This window comes from Littorina saxatilis, linkage group LG17 (genome assembly GCF_037325665.1).
Source record: "Littorina saxatilis isolate snail1 linkage group LG17, US_GU_Lsax_2.0, whole genome shotgun sequence".
Taxonomy (NCBI): Eukaryota; Metazoa; Mollusca; class Gastropoda; order Littorinimorpha; family Littorinidae; genus Littorina; species Littorina saxatilis.
In genome coordinates, this window is record NC_090261.1 from 64,387,725 (window position 1) to 64,412,363 (window position 24,639).

A 24,639-nucleotide genomic window follows, 5' to 3' on the forward strand; every position below is an offset into this window, starting at 1 on the left:
CTGTAAGTGTAAGGCTGAACTTTAGGAAGCTTACCAGTCGAGTTTTGTCAGATTTGTATATATTCGGTTATATATCTATATATTATATCTATGTATCTGTTCCTTCGAGTAAAAGTACGAAATGCCCATTTACTATTAGGTTTATACTTTATAACACATACGCCTTTTGTAAGGCTATTTTGTTTGGCACAGACGAAGTATTTTCAAAGCAATGTACAAGTTGTTGTTTGGGTTATACTTTAATACTCGCTCTCTCCAACAACTTGAACATCCACGAGCCCGTGTTATGACTGACTCTTTTTGCCCTGAGTTCAGCGACCTCTTGACTGCTGGATGTTCACTCTGTGAAGACAAACACACTCTGTGAACACAACGCAGGCAATACTGTTTAGTTGAAACAAAAAGTAAAGTTTGGCGGTCGTGGAAATGTATCCAAGAATGGATTACTTTAAAATGTGCACTTTAGGCTACTGTCTCTTCTGGGCGAAAAATACAGATGCAAGTCCCTTTCTGTCATTTATTACAACAAACAAGCATAATTTGAATGCCTGTTTTTCAATAGTATGACTTTCACTGATAAAATTATACTGTTATGGTGTTTTGGCGTCGAAGAGAAGCTGACTCGCTTCAACCGTTACCGTTTAAAATGTGCTCTGTAAGACTTTAGGTAGCGTTTTTATGGCGATCACTGTCACTTCAAACGGTCACTATAAGCCTCTGTGCACAATGGGAGTTTACCCCCTTTAAAGATACTGGGCAAGCGGTGTCACTTTAACATTCAAATGGAAACTTCAGTGAACAGTAGAAGTTTACCCCCTTTAAGGATACTGAGCGAGCGGTGTCACTTTAACACTCAAATGGAAACTTCAGTGAACAGTAGGAGTTTACCCATACTGAGCAAGCGGTGTCACTTTAACACTCAAATGGAAACTTCAGTGAACAGTAGGAGTTTACCCATACTGAGCGAGCGGTGTCACTTTAACACTCAAATGGAAACTTCAGTGAACAGTAGGAGTTTACCCATACTGAGCAAGCGGTGTCACTTTAACACTCAAATGGAAACTTCAGTGAACAGTAGGAGTTTACCCATACTGAGCGAGCGGTGTCACTTTAACACTCAAATGGAAACTTCAGTGAACAGTAGGAGTTTACCCATACTGAGCGAGCGGTGTCACTTTAACACTCAAATGGAAACTTCAGTGAACAGTAGAAGTTTACCCCCTTTAAAGATACTGAGCAAGCGGTGTCACTTTAACACTCAAATGGAAACTTCAGTGAACAGTAGGAGTTTACCCCCTTTAAAGATACTGAGCGAGCGGTGTCACTTTAACACTCAAATGGAAACTTCAGTGAACAGTAGAAGTTTACCCCCTTTAAGGATACTGAGCGAGCGGTGTCACTTTAACACTCAAATGGAAACTTCAGTGAACAGTAGAAGTTTGTCCCCTTTAAAGATACTGAGCGAGCGGTGTCACTTTAACACTCAAATGGAAACTTCAGTGAACAGTAGAAGTTTACCCCCTTTAAAGATACTGAGCGAGCGGTGTCACTTTAACACTCAAATGGAAACTTCAGTGAACAGTAGAAGTTTACCCCCTTTAAAGATACTGAGCGAGCGGTGTCACTTTAACACTCAAATGGAAACTTCAGTGAACAGTAGAAGTTTACCCCCTTTAAAGATACTGAGCGAGCGGTGTCACTTTAACACTCAAATGGAAACTTCAGTGAACAGTAGAAGTTTACCCCCTTTAAAGATACTGAGCGAGCGGTGTCACTTTAACACTCAAATGGAAACTTCAGTGAACAGTAGAAGTTTACCCCCTTTAAAGATACTGAGCGAGCGGTGTCACTTTAACACTCAAATGGAAACTTCAGTGAACAGTAGAAGTTTACCCCCTTTAAAGATACTGAGCGAGCGGTGTCACTTTAACACTCAAATGGAAACTTCAGTGAACAGTAGAAGTTTACCCCCTTTAAAGATACTGAGCGAGCGGTGTCACTTTAACACTCAAATGGAAACTTCAGTGAACAGTAGAAGTTTACCCCCTTTAAAGATACTGAGCGAGCGGTGTCACTTTAACACTCAAATGGAAACTTCAGTGAACAGTAGGAGTTTACCCCCTTTAAAGATACTGAGCGAGCGGTGTCACTTTAACACTCAAATGGAAACCTCAGTGAACAGTAGGAGTTTACCCCCTTTAAAGATACTGGGCAAGCGGTGTCACTTTAACATTCAAATGGAAACTTCAGTGAACAGTAGGAGTTTACCCCCTTTAAAGATACTGAGCGAGCGGTGTCACTTTAACACTCAAATGGAAACTTCAGTGAACAGTAGGAGTTTACCCCCTTTAAAGATACTGAGCGAGCGGTGTCACTTTAACACTCAAATGGAAACTTCAGTGAACAGTAGAAGTTTACCCCCTTTAAAGATACTGAGCGAGCGGTGTCACTTTAACACTCAAATGGAAACTTCAGTGAACAGTAGGAGTTTACCCCCTTTAAAGATACTGGGCAAGCGGTGTCACTTTAACATTCAAATGGAAACTTCAGTGAACAGTAGGAGTTTACCCCCTTTAAAGATACTGAGCGAGCGGTGTCACTTTAACACTCAAATGGAAACTTCAGTGAACAGTAGGAGTTTACCCCCTTTAAAGATACTGAGCGAGCGGTGTCACTTTAACACTCAAATGGAAACTTCAGTGAACAGTAGGAGTTTACCCCCTTTAAAGATACTGAGCAAGCGGTGTCACTAAAACAGAAAAATTCAAATAGACACTTCAGTGAACAGTAGAAGTTTACACCTTTAAGATTGCAAGCGGTGTCACTTAAACATTTAGATGGAAACTCCAGAGATCGCCAGGAGTGGTAAGGTACAGGCATTGTCACGGTTGACGACTTTCACTGTCGGCGTCGCTTTTCTTCCATCCGATGTGCGACACTGGAATGGGAAGCACCTATCTGTCGTTTACTACAATCAAAGAAACTACAATGGGAAGAAGGATAACTTCCTCATCGGGCATGCTTAGAAATGAGAATGGCTAAATATGAGTTATTCCCCTTTGCTGCATGCTGATCAGGCTGTTTCCTGCTTTGTTATGACTAGTACAGTCGATCTTTCTCATGTTGTGACTTGCTTTATTTTCACATTTTCGGTATTTAAAACAGCAAACACACACACACACACACACACACATACACTGAAGAAGTTTCCATTTTGATTCGGTTATTTTATTTGGTGCTATATGTTTGCTTCACATTGTTTCTTCTTTTACATTGCTTGAGGTATCCCAATTCGCTAAACACATCCATAATGCATGCATGGCTCATTCGAAAGAGGGCAACTGAACAACTGATGCCCAATAGCAATAAATACTGAACAACTGAACAATAAATAGCAATAAATGATGACAGTGCCAAGTTTTTAAGTACAAAGTGAAATCATGTGACTGGACAAAGGCACAATTACAAAATACAAATAAAAAAAATCGTGGCCCATTTTAAATTAAGTTCTCAGCTCATGGGGAAGCATAAGATGACCCTAGAAACCGAAATTAGGAGACCTCCCGCCCCCAGGGCAGACTACAAAAAAAAGGGGGGGGGGGGGGGGGCTAATTTGTGAAAAAGTATAAAAGGAATCAAAAACTGTATACATGTATTTAGTTAATACCCCAAAAATTGTATAGTATATACAATGTCAGACCCTAAAGAAAGTTTGTTAGTCATTGCTTAGGCAAAACAAAGCAAAATAGTCTGTTTACGGTATCCCGACCAACCCTATTTTTCCCCGCCAACCCTAGACCTTTTTTTTGGCATTTGGAGAAAAAGAAAAAGAAAAAAAATCAATTTTGTTCCTGTTTTTTTGCAAAATAATTTAAAAAGATGGTTATAAAAAAAAAAGTAAGAAAAGCCGACCTACCGACCCTCTTTTTGTGTGCCTATGTTACTGTAAACAGACCAAAAGGTACATCAAAAACAACACACCAGGGATGCTACTCTCCCCTTAAAAATAGCCATGAGTCATAGGTGTGACGTTTGAATCTTTTAGCTAAATAAAACCATAGGCAATTGATCGGAAATATCAGGAAAAATCTTACAAGTTTATTATTTGTTTGCTTGGACCAATCCTCTTGCCGAAGTGTTTTACAGTAACAATTGATTTTACGTCAAAAATATCACAGGAATATCGAATGTTGAGGTAAGGCTGGGATAGCCAAGTTCAAGAATAACGGAAGGTGACTGTTGAATCTTTTTGAAAATGTATACAAATATAGATGGTAGGCAATTCAAAATTAAAAAAAGGACTCTCGGAGCATGGACTTTTGAGTCAAAAATTAAAGAAGGCTCTATGAGCCGAAGTACATGTTTTGTCTATTGTCTTTTTTTATTTTGAATTCCCTACGATCTATATTTTGATACAATTTTGGACCCTCTTTGTACGGAGAGAGTTGGCAATTGTTAATCACATTCTCTCATCTCATCGACTCTCCTTCGGCTCCTTGGTAACATGCGTTCCGTCTCTGCCAGGATTGGATACAGCAGCAGATAACCGGTAAATATGTAACAGGCATAAATGGCAAAATAGCTCGCCTCGCCTGATAATATATGAGACAACTGTTCTATTACAAAGTCTTTCTTGGGAGGCTTGGCTAATTTACTCGCTCGTTTTACACGGGGTTCCATCGTTGTCTTTTCTAATCGGAAAACCTTGCTCCTCAGTTTGTTGACCTTCTGCCGAAGTTCCGCTTCACGAGGGGATGGGGAGGATGACGACTTTGATGCTTTACATCCTATGTCCTCCAGGATCGCCTGAATGTCATCTAAAAAAGAAAACACACACACAAAACACACATAAAATAACATAACCATAACAAGTTACAACCTGGAAGAAATTAAAACATGTGTAATTCAATCACAAAATGAAAATAAACAATAGCGTAGGAAGGCAGGCCAGAAATGAAGTGTATTAGCAACTATGGATACGATGTGGAACAATGATGGAATTGACCTTGTTTGGTACTGAATGGGTGAGGCCATTAGAACTGTACCCACGGAATACGCGCTATATAAGCTTTATATTGATTGATTGATTGATTGATTAGGACAACAGTACCAGGTAAACTCCTCACACACCATGCCTCTTTCTTTCTTTATTTGGTGTTTAACGTCGTTTTCAACCACGAAGCTTATATCGCGACGGGGAAAGGGGGGGGGGGGGGAGATGGGAATAGAGCCACTTAATTGTTTCTTGTTACACCATGCCTCTAACAGGATATGTTTCCCATCATTACGTGTGGGAACTACAGGTACAATTTCATCCATCCATGCATCCGCCCTATACAGCTTCTTCTTCTTCTGCGTTCGTGGCCTGAAACTCCCACGTGCACTCATTTATTTGCACAAGTGGAATTTTATGTGTATGACCGTTTTTACCCCGCCATTTAGGCAGCCATACGCCGCTTTCGGAGGAAGCATGCGGGGTATTTTTGTGTTTCTAAAACCCACCGAACTCTGACATGGATTACAGGACCTTTTTCGTGCGTATTTGGTCTTGTGCTTGCGTGTACACATGAAGGGGGATAAGTCACTAACAGGTCTGCACATAAGTTGACCTGGGAGATCGGAAACATCTCCACACTTAACCCACCAGGCGGCCGCGACCGGGATTCGAACCCTCGACCTTCCGAGTTAATAGACCGACGTCTTACCACCCCGCCACAGCGCCCGTCACCCTATACAGCGATTATCAACTATGTAATGGATGAGTTTAAACATTTTTTGATGTCAGGGTGTTCTTCATGGTTAAAAATCTCTTACCTGGTTGAACAATTTGTGCATCAGGCGACAGGTCGGTGCTGGCTTCATTTGTAGCTACCCTTTGCGATGGTGGCTTCCTCCCACTAGCAACCTGCAAATTGCACAGCTCTTTAACTGACAAACTCACAACCAACACCCAGTCACAATGAAACATTTCTCCCAATTTCATGGCATTGGTCTTAGGCCACACACAAAAAGTGTATGTTTCTGGTAAGGCAAAACAAAAAATAATCTGTTTACGGTATCCGGACCGACCCTATTTTTTTCCCACCGGCCCTAGACTTTTTGGGGGCATTAAAAAATAAAATTAAAATATTCAGATGGCTAAAATACAAAACTAAAAAGCCGACCTACCGACGCTATTTTTGGGGGGGCTACGTTACCTTAAACAGACTTTTTTGTGACCTAACATGACTAAAGGTGGAGATTTTTTTTCTAAACTTTTTTTTTTTAAACCATCTTTTTAACTATTTCGTTGAAAAACAGGAAAACAATTGATTTTCGAATACCCCTTTTATTTTTGAAAATGAAAAAAAAAAAAAGTCTAGGGTCGTCGGGAAAACATAGGTAGGGTCAGGTGACCAGAAACATACAACTTTTTTGTTGTTGACGCCGACCCTATACCTTTTTTGCCATTTGGGGCTGTTTTTTTGCAAAATAAGTTCATCATATCATCATAATCAAGACGTCGATCCAAAATAAGTAACTTTTTTTTGTTGGCCTTATCATTTTTTTGCGCTAAATGCAAACAGGCATTATTTGATGGGAACAATGCTAACTTGTTTTCAATTCTTACATCAGCCTCAAACTTGTCATTACTCAACCTGCATTTAATAGTGTGCTTCTTTGGTTTGCAAAAACCTAAAACCAATAAATAAATAACCTTCGGTGGTGGATTGGGCACTGCAAACAATGTCGGGACAGCATTCCACACAAGTGATCCTCTCTGCAGGATTGTTTTACTGGTTGGCCTCAAAGTGATCAGTACAAAGCTTGAGACCTTGAACATCAGCTGGCTGCAGCTTTTCAAAGTCCTCTCGCCTTGTGAATTGCATCCATATTCTGCACCTAGTTTGACAATAAAAACAACAATGTTATTGTTAAACTAAGCAAAAAGGAAAGACAAAAAAAGCTAAATCAGATCTTCAGTCTAAATCTAACGCTCTGCCTGAACGCAAAACGGATGAGTGATGTACCTTTGTACTGTAGTTTTCCCGTAAGCAAGGTTTGATAAAGGTTTCGGCAAATATGCCCACGGGTTTGTCATCAAGTGTAAATTGTTGTTTTGTACTGACTGCTGACTCACACTCACAGTCGTAAGTACTCGCTGACGCTGTAGTCTACTGAGTGAGTTGACTCGAGCCATTGCATTCTCATTCTGAAGAAGGTAAACCTGATGAAATAATCACTGCACAACCCACCTTTTTTCTTCTGTAGGGAACGTGTGGAAAGTTTTCCCGAAGCAGCTCTGTTTGTAACGGGCGTTCTTGCAACAAAAAGCCGAACACAATTTACCACCACCTCGCACACGATCGGTACCTACGCGATCCGCCATTTTGTTTTCGCCGCCAGCATGTGACTAGGGACGATAACCCACAAACACTTTTTCGCATTTTCTTCGCAAGTTCCACGTCTTCCTTATGTACAGTGTTTGCTACAATGGAGGCACGATGATTGATACAATGGACGGCTAAACATTCACTCCAGGACAAGGGCGAAGTTTAGGCCCAACACAATAGATGTGACAGAAGAAAGGAGGTAGGGATATACTGATTGGCTCTTGTGTGTTTGTTGGTTTGCCGCAAGCCACTTTCCATGCGTATGAAGAGGCAGTTGCATGTGTACATCAAATTGGCTAATTCATAAAGCTTACACAAAGGCAATCGCAGCCACATAAATACGTAATCAGATTCCAAGTTGATTTGACCTTGAAAAAAGTACGTTACTTATGACAATTTACAGCAATGTAAATTATAACATTCATAAACTTCACCAATTATCTTAGTTGGCCGACGACACTGTAACAGCAGTATGGCTAAATTTTCCGATCTGAAATACATAGCCAAAAGATATATTTTATATCAGTGCCAAAGAGTCTGACGTCAGCAACATTCACGTGACATGGAAGCAACAAACAGAAGAGTTATTTTGCGACTGAGATTGACACGGCAAAACAACCACTGAATTCAAGGCTGTCTGTGATTGCGTGCACATAGTTTTCTGTTTTACTGAAACATCAAGACAAATAATCGGTGCATGCTTGACAAGATGGACATTCTGTTTCTGTGTCACTATATGTACTGGGTGCATTCTAAACTGCAATTTCCATGCATGCAGGGTCAGAATAACCCTGCAAATAAACGAGCTCGGTGTCTGCGTATGTAGCGTGAATGCAATGATAGTCATCTCGTCTTTTCTCTGAGGGTGTGAAATGCAGCGACAACAATGTTTACCCCTTCGCACAAAGACAACACAAACAAGAGGCCGTAACCCCGCTGTGCCGTGCCACTGTGCACAAGACGCTGAACACCAAAGCGTTCCTTCAGCCTTGCTAACATTCGCTGCATTCTTATAAAGGCCGAGTCCAGGCTTTGCGGCGAAATCTGCCTGCCGCCGAGCGTCCGTCTCGTGAGAAGGTGCAAAACCCGGAGGAGTTAAAGAGGAATTAGAAGACGTGAGCCCTGCCTGGAGGAAGACTCTGGGCTGAGATGAAGAACGAAGGGGTTAGAAAGAAGAGTGTCTGCATATGATGACCATCTAAGGCGCGACTACCAGAAGTTGAAGGAGCGCAGACATTTAAATATATAAGAGTTTGTTAGAAGGGCGAGAACTAGTGATCAGGTTTAGTGTTTGCTATGAACAGCAACATTCAACAGAAAAGGTCAGAAACTCACATGCGCCTATGTGCACACACGCATGCAGACAAACAGAGACGGAGAACAAAACGTGAACAAAGACACACAGTGTGGGAGACAAAAAAACAAGATAGAATAAATAGCAGCGTGTGGCTCACAAACGGAATTTTCTGTTTTAAAAAAAAAGAATAAAAAAAAAAACACAAGGAAGGATAAAAGACAAGGAAGGATAAAAGACGAACCTCCGGTAAGATAATACACCTGTCGACCCCGACAAGGAATGAGGGTTTAGCTGATCAAATAGCAAAGGATAAGAAGCAGAAAAAGCAAAATGGGGTCCCTACCTGCAGAACGCCGAGCGGACAGATGACGAAGAGGCTGAACAAAGCAACATAAAGTCCCTACCTGCAGAACGCCGAGCGGACAGATAACGAAGAGGGTGAACAAAGCAACATAAAGTTCCAACCTGCAGAACGCCAAGCGGACAGATGACGAAGAGGCTGAACAAAGCAACATAAAGTCCCTACCTGCAGAACGCCGAGCGGACAGAGGACGAAGAGGCTGAACAAAGCAACATAAAGTCCCTACCTGCAGAACGCCGAGTGGACAGAGGACGAAGAGGCTGAACAAAGCAACATAAAGTCCCTACCTGCAGAACGCCGAGCGGACAGAGGACGAAGAGGCTGAACAAAGCAACATAAAGTCCCTACCTGCAGAATGCCGAGCGGACAGAGGACGAAGAGGCTGAACATAGCAACATAAAGTCCCTACCTGCAGAACGCCGAGCGGACAGAGGACGAAGAGGCTGGCGAGGATGATGAAACAGTAGCCCGCTGCCCGCTGCAGGAAGAAACTCTTGGCGTACTCCGTGAACTTGGATAGGTCAGCCATGATGACCACTCAGTCTTGACCACACCCCGCTTCTTTCTTCTTATACTGACGTCTTTAGAGGGGCTATTCTGGCCCAAACTCGGGTACAATGTTCTCTAATCTTTCAATTGATCATGCTGTAAGTTTGGAAGTCTTCCGCGTTTTAAGCGTTGGAATTGGACGCCTTTTCTTTTGTAAGGCACAAAGAGAAGACTCAAGGAATGTTACACGAGAAAAATTAATTTTGAACAGTAGTTTCCTTCACTGTCCAATCATGCTTCGCTTCTCCACTGAAATCTGACAACTTGAAAACACGGCACGAGTGAAGGCATGCTTCGTTTCTCCACTGAAATCTCACTACTTGAAAACACGGCAGGAGTGAAGGTTTTCACGTCAAGTCCGTTGTCAACACGCTACGGACAGTACCTCGTCCATTCATACACCTGCTGTCGTCATGGCTGTCATTATTATCTTAATTAGCAGCCGCCCTTGACTGCTGTCTGTTTTCTGTCACTGTCGTTTCACTCTATTTTTTGCTCTTGTCTTGCATGCTCTTTGCTTATCTGCTGGTGTGTGTTTTCTTGTGTGAGTTTTGCTGTCTCTTTTTCTGGTGTTCTGTCACTTTGTCGTTTTTTCACTGCTTTCTCTGCTGTTCTCTTGTTGGCTGCTTGACGAGCGGAAGGCTGGAGGCAGCTGAGTGTCAACGCCTGGTTTCTATGGTAACCGGTATCACCACTGCGTCACCATCTGCACACCAAAGAAGGAAGCATTCATTATCAATATTTGCATTGCAGCGCAAAATGCACGTCCGCCTACTCTTTGCTCTGTCACTGGCTACAGCAAATGTTCCTGGTTTCAGTTTACAAAATTTAATGTTGCAAGTTTTATATGTCTGGGTTCTCATTTCACAGTTATATGTTTGCTCCCATGTTTATACGGTCTAAATTAAAGTAAACATAAACACGCATGAAAACGATTTTAAAGTGATGTTTTGATAGACCAGAATTGAAGCACTTATACACAAGTTTTGCGGGGTTTGTTTGTTTTTGCATACATACAAACCATGACGGATTATTGTTCGACCATTCCGCGGATAGATCTCTTTAAATCAAGTTTAGCTTATTCTGGCAGCGTTTTGTGGAATTCTCTCCCGGAATTAGGTTTAGTGTTGTGGTGTTAAATTATATCAGAAAAAATGTGTTTGCTAACGTGACGCCAAAAAGTAACCAAAACGGTCCTTAGCCGACTGACTAAATGCCTTAAACCCAAGACAGTGTAAGCTGAGTTTTACGGAGTTGAGTGGAATTTCAATAAGTCACCATTGGCGCGTTTCACTGACAAGGACACGCGAGGGGATGGGGAATGGACAAATTATGATGTCTGCTTGCACACAATATACCACACACCAGAGACACGTTCACTTTGCAAAGCTATTACATTACCATGGAAACCCTCCGCACCCATTCGCCCGCTGCGTACGAGTCAATGTTTCAAAGGCTTGAGAGGTACGTGCACTTGAGAAAAATGAATCATTCATGATAATGACGGGGAAATGTCTCTTATGGGGTATGTTACACTTAACATCTAATCACGCTATCCCTGCAATCGCCACCACTGGCACTCAGTCTCGTAGATCATTGGATCATCAATTGGATCAAACATAAATGACGTGTGCAGTGGAGAAAGTAATACCCGTGTCAACTGCAAGACCTCTCTCGCCCCCCTCTCTCCGCCCCCAACTCAGTGCCTTCAAGTTCTGAGGTGCCAACGTTAGCAGAACCACAGCGATTGTTTTTTACTGCCATTGACAGAGCGTAGCGGCGTGACCGGGTGTGTAAAAAAGGTCTTACGTCAGCGCTTTCAACCGTCAGCTCCATTTAAAAAGTCAGGTGTAGATATTGAAACTTCTGCGGGAGGAGTAGTATTGACTGCATGACACAGACAGTTAATTCCTTATCTATGTGAAGCGTGTAAACATTGACCCAGTGTACTCCACCGGCCTCTCTCCAGTTTGCGCGGACGGCACTCGGCGCGACAAGCCGCTCTCCTTGGCGTGAGCCTTACCTCGCCTTGCGGAATCCACCCGGCCTTCTCGAGTCAGCCCCGGGTAGATAAAGCGGGTAAATAAACCATGTGATAGCTGCTGGGATGGGGGGTCGGGGGAGGAATGCTCAATGACCGAGTACCGCCTTGAGAACAAGGAATGGAGGTGGTCCCCATGGCTCAGTGGGTGTTACTTGCTTACGTCACAGGGGAACAGACCTCACCGATTAGAGGTCTTTTAAGGAATCTTGACCTTCGTAAACTCAGCCAAGAGGGCACTTGTAAGGTCATCTTAATAGTCGTGTTTCTCAACAGCCTAGATATCCTGAACCCGTGGCATCATTATGCTGACCGGCGTACAGAACCAACATTCACATAATAGGAAAATGGCGCAGAGTACAACGTGTCTTATGAAATCCTCAGAGAAACGAAGGTCTACTCAGTTTAAGGTTACATAAATATAAGGCTAAGTGTTCTATTTTGTTTAGATTCATTTACTTTAAAACATGTTACCTTATAAACCTGTAACTGTCTCCAGTACCACAGCTGATCTGGTATCAGAAGAAAGTTAATGGAGTATGGAATACAGCAATTAAAAAAACCGCAAAAACTGGTGCTATGCTTAATGAACAGAAAATGCAAAAGACACTACCGCAAACAAAACCAGCGTCCGTAACTCTGAACAAGTCGCGTAAGGCGAAATTACTACATTTAGTCAAGCTGTGGAACTCACAGAATGAAACTGAACGCACTGCATTTTTTCACAATGACCGTAGTCCGCCGCTCGTGCAAAAGGCAGTGAAATTGACGAGCCTGTTTAGCGCGGTAATGGTTGCGCTGTGCTGCATAGCACGCTTTTCTGTACCTCTCTTCGTTTTAACTTTCTGAGCGTGTTTTTAATCCAAACATATCATATCGATATGTTTTTGGAATCAGGAACCGACAAGGAATAAGATGAAATTGTTTTTAAATCGATTTCGGCAATTTAATTGTAATCATATTTTTTATATTTTTAATTTTCAGAGCTTGTTTTTAATCCAAATATAACATATGTATATGTTTTTGGAATCAGAAAATGATGAAGAATTCGATGAACGTAATTTTGGATCGTTCTATAAAAAAAATAATTTTAATTACAATTTTCTGATATTTAATGACCAAAGTCATCAATTAATTTTTAAGCCTCCAAGCTGAAATGCAATACCAAAGTCCGGCCTTTGTCGAAGATTGCTTGGCCAAAATTTCAATCAATTTTATTGAAAAATGAGGGTGTGACAGTGCCGCCTTAACTTTTACAGAAAGCCGGATATGACGTCATCAAAGACATTTATCAAAACAAACAAAAATCTGTGGATATCATGCCCAGCAACTCTCATGTAAAATTTCACAAAGATCGGTCCAGTAGTTTACTCTGAATCGCTCTACACACACACACACACACACACACACACATACACCACGACCCTCGTCTCGATTCCCCCTCTATGTTAAAACATTTGGTCAAAACTTGACTAAATGTAATGATGGTCGTTTTGCGTGACACCTTACTCGACTTCATTATTATGCACCTTTGATGCATAGAACCCCTGAACATCCGGAGTACTAATCCCATGGTGAATGTTGACCCACTTGAAAAAGGATCACTTACACTTCAAACAGTGGTCACAAACTCGTTGGTGAAGTGATGAGAGGCAGAACAGAGAGAGCATCGGAAAAGCCAGCACTGCGCAGTTTCAACTCCCACCAGTGTTTACTCTAGCAAACGGCAACCAAAAAAAAAACCAGAACACATACAAACCGCGCAGAATAAATTGACCTTGCCGCACTATTTTAGGTGTCACGTCCAAGCCTTAAAACCGGCAAACCGACAGTTAAAGCCGGCAAACTCGCGCTTTAAAGATATGTTTCTTATCTCCTAAACAAGCATGTACAACGCAGATCTATCCAGGATTGTGCATGAGACAAGAGGATTCTTCTACTTGGACATATACCAACAATCAACAGGCTATCCTGTGCAGCGTAGGAATATTCTACAACAACAAAAGTTTCAATGCACATTAACATAGGTGTCATTGACGACATTAATTGAGCAACATCAATCAAGTTATCGCTCAGTACAGAACGCAGCAAGGCTGTTGGGTTTTCAGTGGCACATTCAATGATCCATGTACGAATCGACGGTTATCTTGAACATTGGCGTTGTAAGTTGAGGGACGTTGTTCTACTGCGGTGTCGACCAGCAAGCGGAATGATGCTCTCGTGCCGTTTGTAAAGACCTGTGGTGCTTTTCATAATCGCTTTCAGGGGGTTGAAAATAGCTTTAAAACGAGCGATCCCACGAAGTAGGTCTCTTTCTTCTGATTGTCCGCTGGGTCGCTACATGCGCTATCCATTTAATGTTGTTGTTTCATCACACACCTTCTCTCGGCCTGCAGTTTGTCGCTGGCCAACAGACACATTCTGGGTCTCACATGTAACAGAGAGTGAGAGACAGAGAGAGAGGGGAGAGAGAGAGAGAGAGGGAGGGAGGGAGAGAGGGAGACAGACTGAGAGAAACAGACAGACAGAGAGAGAGACAGAGACAGCAAGAAACAGACACAGACAGACACATACACAGACAGACAGACAGAGACAGAGAGACAGAAAGAGAAGAGAGAGAGAGAAAGAGAGAGAAAAGAGAGAGAGTGGACGCAAATAAACCGTGCTCTTTGAAATGAAGGAAAATAAACTGACCGAAATAGATCAGATCAGCATATTATTATGTAAGGATTGGTTTCACATCAGGTCATTTGTGAAAGATCAGAGGCAACTATAGGGGAGGAGAGAGAGAGGAGAGAGAGAGAGAGAGAGAGAGAGAGAGAGAGAGAGAGACGCACACACACACACACACACACACACACACACACACTAACTCACTCACTCACTCACTCACTCACCCACAAGGTAGACAAAGACAAACAGACAGCCGACAGAGAGACACACACTGGGAGAGACAGAGATAGAGATAGAGCGAGAGAGATAGAAAGAGAAACACAGAAGGGGGGGGGGGGGGGCACTCGATACAAGACAATGAAAATATTTACGACCACAACAGATAAATACCGTGTCAATGAATTCGCTTTTGATTTAATACCTGTCACCTTTCTCACACAGCCATGAGGGGGGGGGGGGGGTGGTGGTGGAGTAAGATATGCAGGGCGACTGTAGTTAAAGGTGCCTTATTCTTAATCACCCCTGATTCCTTCAGGATTTCACATAGATTAACAGCAGCCTTTCTGTGAGTTTGCATTTGTATCGGTTGGAGCGACGTTAAAAAAATAATAACAAACCAAACTTCCATATAGACATCTGAAACTAAAAATAACACCAACACAGTCAGAGTCAGGACTTTTTCAATTAATTTTGCACACAGGTATCAATTACAAAATAAACTCAGCAAACATCTGCCCCTGGACAGAACGCACGCAGGTTGTTCATGTTTGTAAGTGAAATGATAATCTCAGCTTGTCACATCTAAATCCTTTCATGACTTATTGAGCGTAATTGACTTTGCAAAGTCTACTTCACGAAGCTCGCTGCACGAAACTTTGGCACTGACTTTTTCGGTAAAGAGGCTTTCATCACTTTTGGTTTTGTGTCCTGGTATGGAGGTCTGAGTGTGAAGAACAGGAATGTCTTAGTGCGAATGGTGAATGTCAGTAGCAAGTGTGGAGTCCCTGTATGAAAAGCGTGTGGTGAGAAAGAGTAGGCGGATAGCTTCAGATAGGTCCCATGTCCTAGCCCACCTCTATGAACTCCTTCCCTCTGGCCGTAGACTTCGCACGCACAAAGCTAGGACACCCAGGCTGCAAAACAGCTTCATCCCCAAATCCATCACCCTTAGCAACATGTAAACACATCCACATACCCGACTCAGCCCCTCTTTTGCCAGTGCAATCAGTAGTAATGTACATGTATGTATTGGTTTTATGTACAACCGTATATTTCCTGCGATATATTGTATGTTATGATATTTTGCAATGATGTTTAGCCATAGTTCGTCATACGCGTAGGTGTGCGAGAATATGTAAGAGCAGTGCTTTAAAGATGTCCATGTTATATAGTGCTATATGTTTTATGTAAAATCAATGTCTTGTTTGTATTATTGTTATGTACCACCCCTGAATTTCTCTATGAGATAATAAAGTATTCTTATTCTTATTCTTCTTATTCTTTACAAAGCCTCTGCAAAACCTACGACAGGCTCAGTTCAGGGCAGCCTTTACAAGGGGATGAATGTATCTTTAAAAGGGAGGTATTCATGACACACTTGTTATTGTACAACCTACAAACAGCACACACATTTCGACAAAAGCACACGCTACATAAATAGCACCAGGGATCACGCACCATGTCATGGCAGAATTGTAAGTGTCGTCGCACTGTAAATACCCACAAAAGAACGATGTCATTAAAATGTCATACTGAGCAGGGTAATTTGATCACATTATAAAGGCGGTGTTTTCAAGTCAGTCGCACTGCTGGCAACTTGCTTGCTCTCCTTGCAGGACGTAAACAATAATAAAGCTAATATCTTAAGTTTGACTGACGTTAGGAACCTAAGTTTTTGCACACACCCTAGGTCCCACAATTTCAAGCTACTCACCCAATTTGAACTCAATTGACCCCGGAGTACCAGAGATACAAGTCTAAACTGTCGTGGGACAACGGACAAACATCCAAACAGACACAGTTAAACTTAATAGCCGCTTTATACATAAAGGCGGCTAAAAATAGGAATGATTAAGTCAGCTACATCATTTTCAAGGCTAACTGTTTAATAACAGGTCTGTCTCTGTCTCTCTCTGTCTCTCTGTCTCTCTCTTTTTGTTTCTCTGTCTCTGTCTCTCTGTCTCTGTCTCTCTGTCTCTGTCTGTCTCTCTCTCTCTCTCTCTCTCTCTCTCTCTCTCTCTCTCTCTCTATTGTACAAGTTCATCTCTGCAGTTAACCACTCGTGTAACCGTAAGCATCCTGTGTGCGTTTACTTTCTTCGACGAAGTCGCGCTAACAAATCAATACAAGTCATGACGAGGGGACTATATTGTTTCATTTCTACGACAGGCTCTTTAATTTTTCTGTCATTTTCATCACTTGAGTAGATAAACATTCGCAGGACCCGAAGCCGAACTGCTTTGTCAGATGTCATCTGGATTACGATGAAATAAGCTGATGAAGAGTTTAACAAGGTCACGCAATGTTTTTGATTAATCGTGACATATTCACAGCGGCATTGAACCATTATGAATTTCTGATTTAGACAAGACGTGCAAGCAGGTTATGAATACGGCATCCTGACCTCAGGTCAAAATGAGTTCGGCTCATTCTCTCCCTGACAGGATGCCTTGAGAGGAAACCGATTTTTTGTACATATTTAGAGCTTTTTGTAATGTATTATTGATATAAGCAGATTCGCGATCGTCGATAATGATTTTTCATGGTGTTGTGTATTTTTACATTTAGTCAAGTTTTGACTAAATGTTTTAACATAGAGGGGGGAATCGAGACGAGGGTCGTGGTGTATGTGTGTGTGTCTGTCTGTCTGTCTGTCTGTCTGTGTGTGTGTGTAGAGCGATTCAGGCTAAACTACTGGACCGATCTTTATGAAATTTGACATGAGAGTTCCTGATTATGATATCCCCGGACGTTTTTTTCATTTTTTCGATAAATACCTTTGATGACGTCATATCCGGCTTTTTGTAAAAGTTGAGGCGGCACTGTCACACCCTCATTTTTCAATCAAATTGATTGAAATTTTGGCAAAGGAATCTTCGACGAAGCCCGGGGTTTGGTATTGCATTTCAGCTTGGTGGCTTAAAAACTAATGAGTGAGTTTGGTCATTAAAAATCGGAAACTTGTAATTAAAATTATTTTTTTATTAAACGATCCAAAAACAATTTCATCTTATTCTTCGTCATTTTCTGATTCCAAAAACATATACATATGTTATATTTGGATTAAAAACAAGCTCTGAAAATTAAAAATATAAAAATTATGATCAAAATTAAATTTCCGAAATCGTTTTAAAAACTATTTCATCTTATTCCTTGTCGGTTCCTGATTCCAAAAACATATAGATATGATATGTTTGGATTAAAAACACGCTCAGAAAGTTAAAACGAAGAGAGGTACAGTAAAGCGTGCTATGAAGCACAGCGCAATCGCTACCGCGCCAAACAGGCTCGTCACTTTCACTGCCTTTTGCACTAGCGGCGGACTACGTTCAGTTTCATTCTGTGAGTTCCACAGCTTGACTAAATGTAGTAATTTCGCCTTACGCGACTTGTTTAAACTACGAAGGAATTGATTTGTAAGACAGTTTCAAGGGAGCTATTTTTTCGCGGCTGTATTTACTGTGCAAACAACTCTAAATATGGCAAAAATGTCACGTGATATCAACCGTTTGGTTTCGGCGTTCGCTGAAGCAGACGATTTTTTTCTGTAGTGATGCAACCATAATTATATTACCGTCTCCTTCCGGCAGCAGTCCCAAAATTTCGACTTGTTTTGACCTTAGAACGATGTCTTTATCATAAATGTGAAGAACAGAACGGAGATCACTGTCGAAGTCGGTCAATCTGCAACTATTTTCGTCTCGCGAACACGGCTCGCAAACAACATATGGGAGATAACTTGTTTTGATAGATTCGCGTAGGAGTTTCGCGTCCGGTCAGAGAGATAACTGGCAATAGCCGTTGAGCGATGTAATCAGAATGATAAATACGGCTGTCTCACGACACAACAGCGAGAAGAATGCAAAACAAAACGATAGCAATAGGATTATACTCACAGTCACAGTCATAGCAGTGTCTCGAAGAACGCACGGAATTGGCAATAACTAAGTTCCTCATCGCAAAGCTGATTGATTAAGCTTACATCCGTCTAATGCCTGGTCTGATTCACGTTTGACACACTATTTCCTCCGGCTGCTCCGGTTGCATGAACTGCATGACATTGTGTTTCCTTCACAGATTGATTGGGGTTTTCCCACAACTGAGACGTTCGGGGTTGTATCAATTGGCATCATGGTCACGATCATGGTGTGTGTGTGTGTGTGTGTGTGTTGCATTTATGTTTTTATTCATCTTTTTGTTCTCACTTCCCTATTCTATTTTGGCCAGCCTATCTTCGATGTTTCTAAGATGACGGTTTTTAATTTGTGTTTAGTTACAATGTACACATATGCGATGTTACAGCGTAATAATTATGCCGTTCCATCATATTGGTAGTCAGTACTCGATGATTCTTCAGTTCGCTTACCTTAAGGTCTTCCGTATGATACAGGTAGATTGCTAAACCCGCCGTGTGCGATTCAAAACAAACAATCTTATTCTGCAACCGGCGCACATTTCCTTACCGAACATACATAAAAACAAGAAATTCCTCCGAGGTAGGAAAAACACCCCCGTCAAAGGGAAATAACCTTCTCAGTTGGTGGCAGTGACTGAGTGAGAATGGTTATTTCCCTTTGACCATTAAGATGTCCCTCTATAAGTCCTTGTATAATTTTAATCCACCAATAACTCCCTAACCGTGTGTTTGACTGGTCCCAATTTTTGTAAGGACCGTCTCAGGAATGTATAGAACCTGTTCACCAAGTTTGGTGACGATCGGTCCGTTCATTCTTGAGATCTATATGCGAACACAAACACACAAACACACAAACACATCGACCGAAACCTATACACACCCCTATACCGGGGGTGTAAAAAAATATCAACCATTCATAACACACACGAAGTTGAGTTTACCTGGTAAACCGAAGCCTTGAAATGTCAGTATCAACAGAACACAAACTTCAGCAGTCGACGAGTTGTTTTTACTCTCTTCGCGAAGAGCACTCTCCGGTGAATGGAAGAAGCTTTATTCCTTCGGTCTCCCCTTTCTTTGAAAACAGTCCTCCTCTCTCAAGGAAAGCTGAATGAAGACTGTGGGATGTGGAGCAGATTTTGTCGTCTGCGTTTAGTGTCGTCTGCTTCGCGGCCGAGCGACCCTTTTCCGTACAGTGCGCGGAGGCGTGTTTTGTGTACTCGTGAAATTCTGTGTCCACTGCTAGATCCGCCATTGGATGGTGAGCCATTTAAACACCATTGATTGTTGAGCGAGTGCACAGGACGAGGATTAGTTCGTGTTAAAGGTTGTTGAGCGAGTGCACAGGACGAGGATTAGTTCGTGTGGAAGGTTGTTGAGGGAAGTGTGTGTGTGTGGGAGAGGGGAGTATGTGTGTGGGTGTGTGTGCGTGCGTGCGCGTGTGTGTGTGCGTGCGTGCGTCCGTCAGTGCGTGCGTGCGGCCGCGAGTGTGTGTGTGCGTGCGTGCGTGAGTGTGTGCGTGTGCGTGTGTGCATGTGCGTGCGTGCGTGCGTGTGTGCGTGTGTGTGTGCCCGGGTTCATGAAGTTATATAAGATGAATGAAAATCGTCAAAACTTCTGACCGTTTCAACAAATTTGCCTGGAAAAAAAGTCCTTTGCAGCAACCTTGCCGCATCATGTCAAGCACACAGATGCTAAGTCTAGTCCTCTACATGGGATAAGACTTTCCTTCCATTTGAATACACACCTACAATCAAAATCATCGCAGCTCTCTGTGTACACCAAGAATGTGGGGCTAAATCAATTTATCAGATAGAAGTCGGTGTCAGTTTTAAATTATTATTTATTAAAAAAAAAAGAAGGATTTTCCACTGTGCACAGAAATCAGCCTGGCTGCAGAGTGTGGCTGTCTCGGTCAAGGGATGCTGGCACCCCGGGTAGACAGCCTGGCTGCAGAGTGTGGCAGTCTCGGTCAAGGGATGCTGGCACCCCGGGTAGACAGCCAGTACTGCAGAGTGTGGCTGTCTCGGTCAAGGGATGCTGGCACCCCGGGTAGACAGCCAGTACTGCAGAGTGTGGCTGTCTCGGTCAAGGGATGCTGGCACCCCGGGTAGACAGCCAGTACTGCAGAGTGTGGCTGTCTCGGTCAAGGGATGCTGGCACCCCGGGTAGACAGCCAGTACTGCAGAGTGTGGCTGTCTCGGTCAAGGGATGCTGGCACCCCGGGTAGACAGAGTGTGGCTGTCTCGGTCAAGGGATGCTGGCACCCCGGGTAGACAGCCAGTACTGCAGAGTGTGGCTGTCTCGGTCAAGGGATGCTGGCACCCCGGGTAGACAGCCAGTACTGCAGAGTGTGGCTGTCTCGGTCAAGGGATGCTGGCACCCCGGGTAGACAGCCAGTACACATCTATGGCATTCCGTTTGTCAAATAATTATTTGGATACTTTTTCATGTTTTTTTCACCAGTTTTAGCTAAATAATTATTATTTAGAAGCTCATGTGCTAAATAAGTAATTGTTTATAAACAATGTAAAAAAATTCTAAATAATTTTTTGTTTACGTAAACCATTCATTGTTTACCTAAACAATTCATTGTTTACGTAAATAATTCATTGTTTACGTAAATAATTCATTGTTTACGTAAATAATGTATTGTTTACACAAATAATCACTTATTTCACAAAATAATATTTTTTGGGTGGATAAAGTGAGCAGTTGCTAAATAAATCATTGTTTACCTATATAATTCATTATTTAGCAGATTCGCTAAATAATGAAAACTGCTTAACTGCAGTTTTCATTATTTAGGGGAATCAAGAATTGACTTCTAAGCTTCATTTTTTTCTTTGTGTATATACTATAATTCAATACAAGGTATCTCCAAACATTATTTATCAGAAAATGTTCGTAAATTTGTTTATTTTACAAGCTGAAATTGCCGTACGAAAAGAACTGAATGCGAAAACAAACAAAAGGTCAAGGTCATGACCGGGAGTGTTTAGTGTTTGCATTCTCTCCCTTGAAGTTGTTGAAAAAAAGTTTTCCGTCCTAAGTTTTCTGTTCTGTCTCAACAAAAACTTTCTCTTTCCATTTCTCTTACTGCATGATTAAACTTTTTTTTTATCTGTAAGTTACACAACACAACACAACTTGGTATATACGAAACTGGGTAATGTGTTGAAACCCCAACAAGCTCCGCTAGTTTATAATCATAATATTCTTCCGCCAGGTGAGTTGACGAAAATGCAAACACTAAACACTCCCGGCAGGGAAAAACCTTAATTGACCTTGACCTTTGACTGTGTTTGAGATCAGTTATTTTCGTACAGCAATTTCGGCTTGTAAAATAAACAAACTAATATCCAAACAACAGCTATTTTAAGATAAGAGTGTGTGGAGAGACCTTGTATTCAATTATAGTAATCACTGAAAGATATAAAACTTAGTTCAGAAGCGAATCCTAGAAACCCCTAAACAATATATTATTTAGACGTATTATACATTGTTTGTAAACAATCAGCAATGTTGCTAAATAAATCATTATTTACGTAAACAATGAATTATTTACGTAAACAATGAATTGTTTAGGTAAATAATGAATGGTTTACGTAAACAAAAAATTATTTAAAATTGTTTTACATTGTTTATAAACAATTACTTATTTAGCACATGAGATTCTAAATAATGATTATTTAGTTAAAACTGGTGAAAAAAACATGAAAAAGTATCCAAATAATTATTTGACAAATGGAATGCCATACAGATCTGCACTGTGACTGACGACATGGCCAGGGGTACACAGGAAGACAGGTATGCTGTACGAAGAAGAAAGGTAACTGTGTTTGTTCAACACAAGTTCGTGTGGCATAGGGTTAGCTCCCTTGTTTGCGATGCGCATTCGTTTTGATTTCTGCCACTATTTTCAATGTCCACACGATGCATATTTTATCGCTCAGCAAATAGACCTTTATGTCAAGGCTTGATGTCGTGCTGTTAACATTGGCACACAAAGCATTGCTAATCCAGCGCCAGTGCGACGACAGAGTGTGCCTTTCATGACTCCCCTGCAACCACTCTCGTTTGAATTGTTCTTGCATGTCCATGTGCAGCGTCACTACTCAGGGGTGGTTTCAAAAGTGGTGACGTTGTTTAATGACAAAGAGCTCGTGATTGCATCAGAGTGCGCGTGTGTGTGTGTGTGTGTGTGTGTGTGTGTGTGTGTGTGTGTGTGTGTGTGTGTGTGTGTGTGTGTGTGTGTGTGTGTGTGTGTGTGTGTGTGTGTGTGTGTGTGTGTACACAGTGTGACATAATATGTTGTAATATTGTATGTTTTTTTGTCGGTGGTATATAGCAAGGTTTAGAAACGAATTGAAAGTTGTAATATTCTCTTGGCTAAATACGTCAGTAGCTTTCTTTAGTTATGCACATTGATTAGGATCAATTACTGACACAGTGTAATACAATCGCATGGATACACACACGTTTAACATAGATGTAGTGCAGGATCTGTGGTTGTATAATGCCGCATTCTGCACGAGACCTAAGGCAGGCCTTCATTTTGCACCTGTTTCTCTCATCAGCGACAGTGATAAAATCAATAAGAAAATATGTCAAACGTGCCCCAGAGGATGAGATGAGATTATCTTGTATCGCATGGGGCCAGCAGCATGGTCGATTGAGACTCTGTTTGACGCTGGGATAGGACAGAGGTTGCGACTCCCAGATTGCCAGAGCTACGCCAAGTGTTAAGCACCAACGGAGTCCATGCAGTTCGTCCCTGGGTCAGACTCCGGTTAGCACTATGATGAAATGAAAGCGAGACTTGCAGTGTATGCTTTACATTATAGTAACAGATGTCGCAACTGTCAAAATCTTTGAGCTAAGCACGAGTCTAAACACCAAGCAAGCCCCGTGCAGCTGGTCCCTAGGTCGGTACTAATGTATGGCATGTCAATCCTTTAATCCTAAACCACTTAGCTCACACTTGGTCCCACGGTAGCTGAACCGCGAAGTGAAAGGAACACTTGATCACTGAGCCATTAAAATAAACCTGCATTAACACTCACAGGGATGCATAGTTGATTGACCGTGCGTCCAGATTACGTGCTAGGGGCAAAACTCGGCTACTCGGCCAAAGACCTGCAGGAGCTATCACGTGACGCTGTTTGCAGGCCAGACTGATTTGGTCAGCTACAGCCACAGAAGGTGTGTGGCTTTATTACCCTTCTGTGTACACTACATTGGGGTGTGCACGTTAAAGATCCCACGATTGACAAAAGGGTCTTTCCTGGCAAAATTGTACAGGCATAGATAAAAATGTCCACCAAAATACCCGTGTGACTTGGAATAATAGGCCGTGAAAAGTAGGATATGCGCCGAAATGGCTGCGATCTGCTGGCCGATGTGAATGCGTGATGTATTGTGTAAAAAAATTCCATCTCACACGGCATAAATAAATTGCATAAAAATAAAAAAAATAAAAAAATAAAAATCCCTGCGCTTAGAACTGTACCCACAGAATACGCGCGATATAAGCCTCATATTGATTGATTGATTACCCTACTGGTCATCTTGGCAAGCTCGCCATCCTTGTTGTGGTCAAGTCTCGTCTGGACTTTAACTGTGTCAGCCTTTCAAACTCCTGGGTTTGAATGTCATATGTGATATGTGTTGTGTTGAGAGTGTTGCATGTCAGCCTGAATCATTTCAGACTCTGAGAGAGCTGAGGCAGAACTAGGAGTGACGGTATTTGTGCTTGAGATGGGTGTTCATCGCACACACAATAAGAAGAAGAAAAATAACTTGTGTGTGACGTGTGACATTTTCATTCAAGGTTTTAGCCTGTAAGCTGCAGAATGGATGTTTGAAAAGATGAGAGTGGCTGATTAAATTCACGTTGTTTACAGGGCCGGACTACCGGGGGGGTTATGGGGGTTGCGCAACCCCCCCCCCCCCCCCTAGCCTAAACATGTACCTTACTTATTTAATTTTTTTTATTATTGCTTATTTTATGCCGTTTCATGCAAGGACCGACCATTTTCCTATCTCAGAATATGACCTACCCATCAGCTTCAGGGGGCTTTGCCCCCTGACCCCCTCAACGAGGGGGGGGGGGGGGTTCTAGGGTTTCCGGACCCCCCCCCCCCCCCAGCCAAAAAATAAAAATATTGAATGAGGTATGCATTTCTTTACTTTACATTGAGTTTCAAT

General features: G+C 42.1%; 1 protein-coding gene and 1 long non-coding RNA gene across 3 annotated transcripts in view; one reads left to right on the plus strand and one right to left on the minus strand.

Annotated features, from left to right (window-relative positions):
* The window catches only part of LOC138952121 (transmembrane protein 179-like), a 48,834-nt gene extending 29,238 nt beyond the window's left edge, over window positions 1–19,596 (minus strand). For both annotated transcript variants that reach the window (XM_070323715.1, XM_070323714.1), the window contains exons 1-2: window positions 19,371–19,596; window positions 9,441–10,286 (exon numbers count right to left, since the gene is read on the minus strand). In XM_070323715.1, the coding sequence (XP_070179816.1) occupies window positions 9,441–9,560 (120 nt within the window). In that variant the 5' untranslated portion in view covers window positions 9,561–10,286; window positions 19,371–19,596. The remainder of the gene's footprint in view (window positions 1–9,440; window positions 10,287–19,370) is intronic.
* LOC138952124 (uncharacterized) overlaps window positions 1–24,639 on the plus strand; it is a 41,790-nt gene that overhangs the window by 13,101 nt on the left and 4,050 nt on the right. The gene's annotated exons all lie outside the window — the stretch shown is intronic.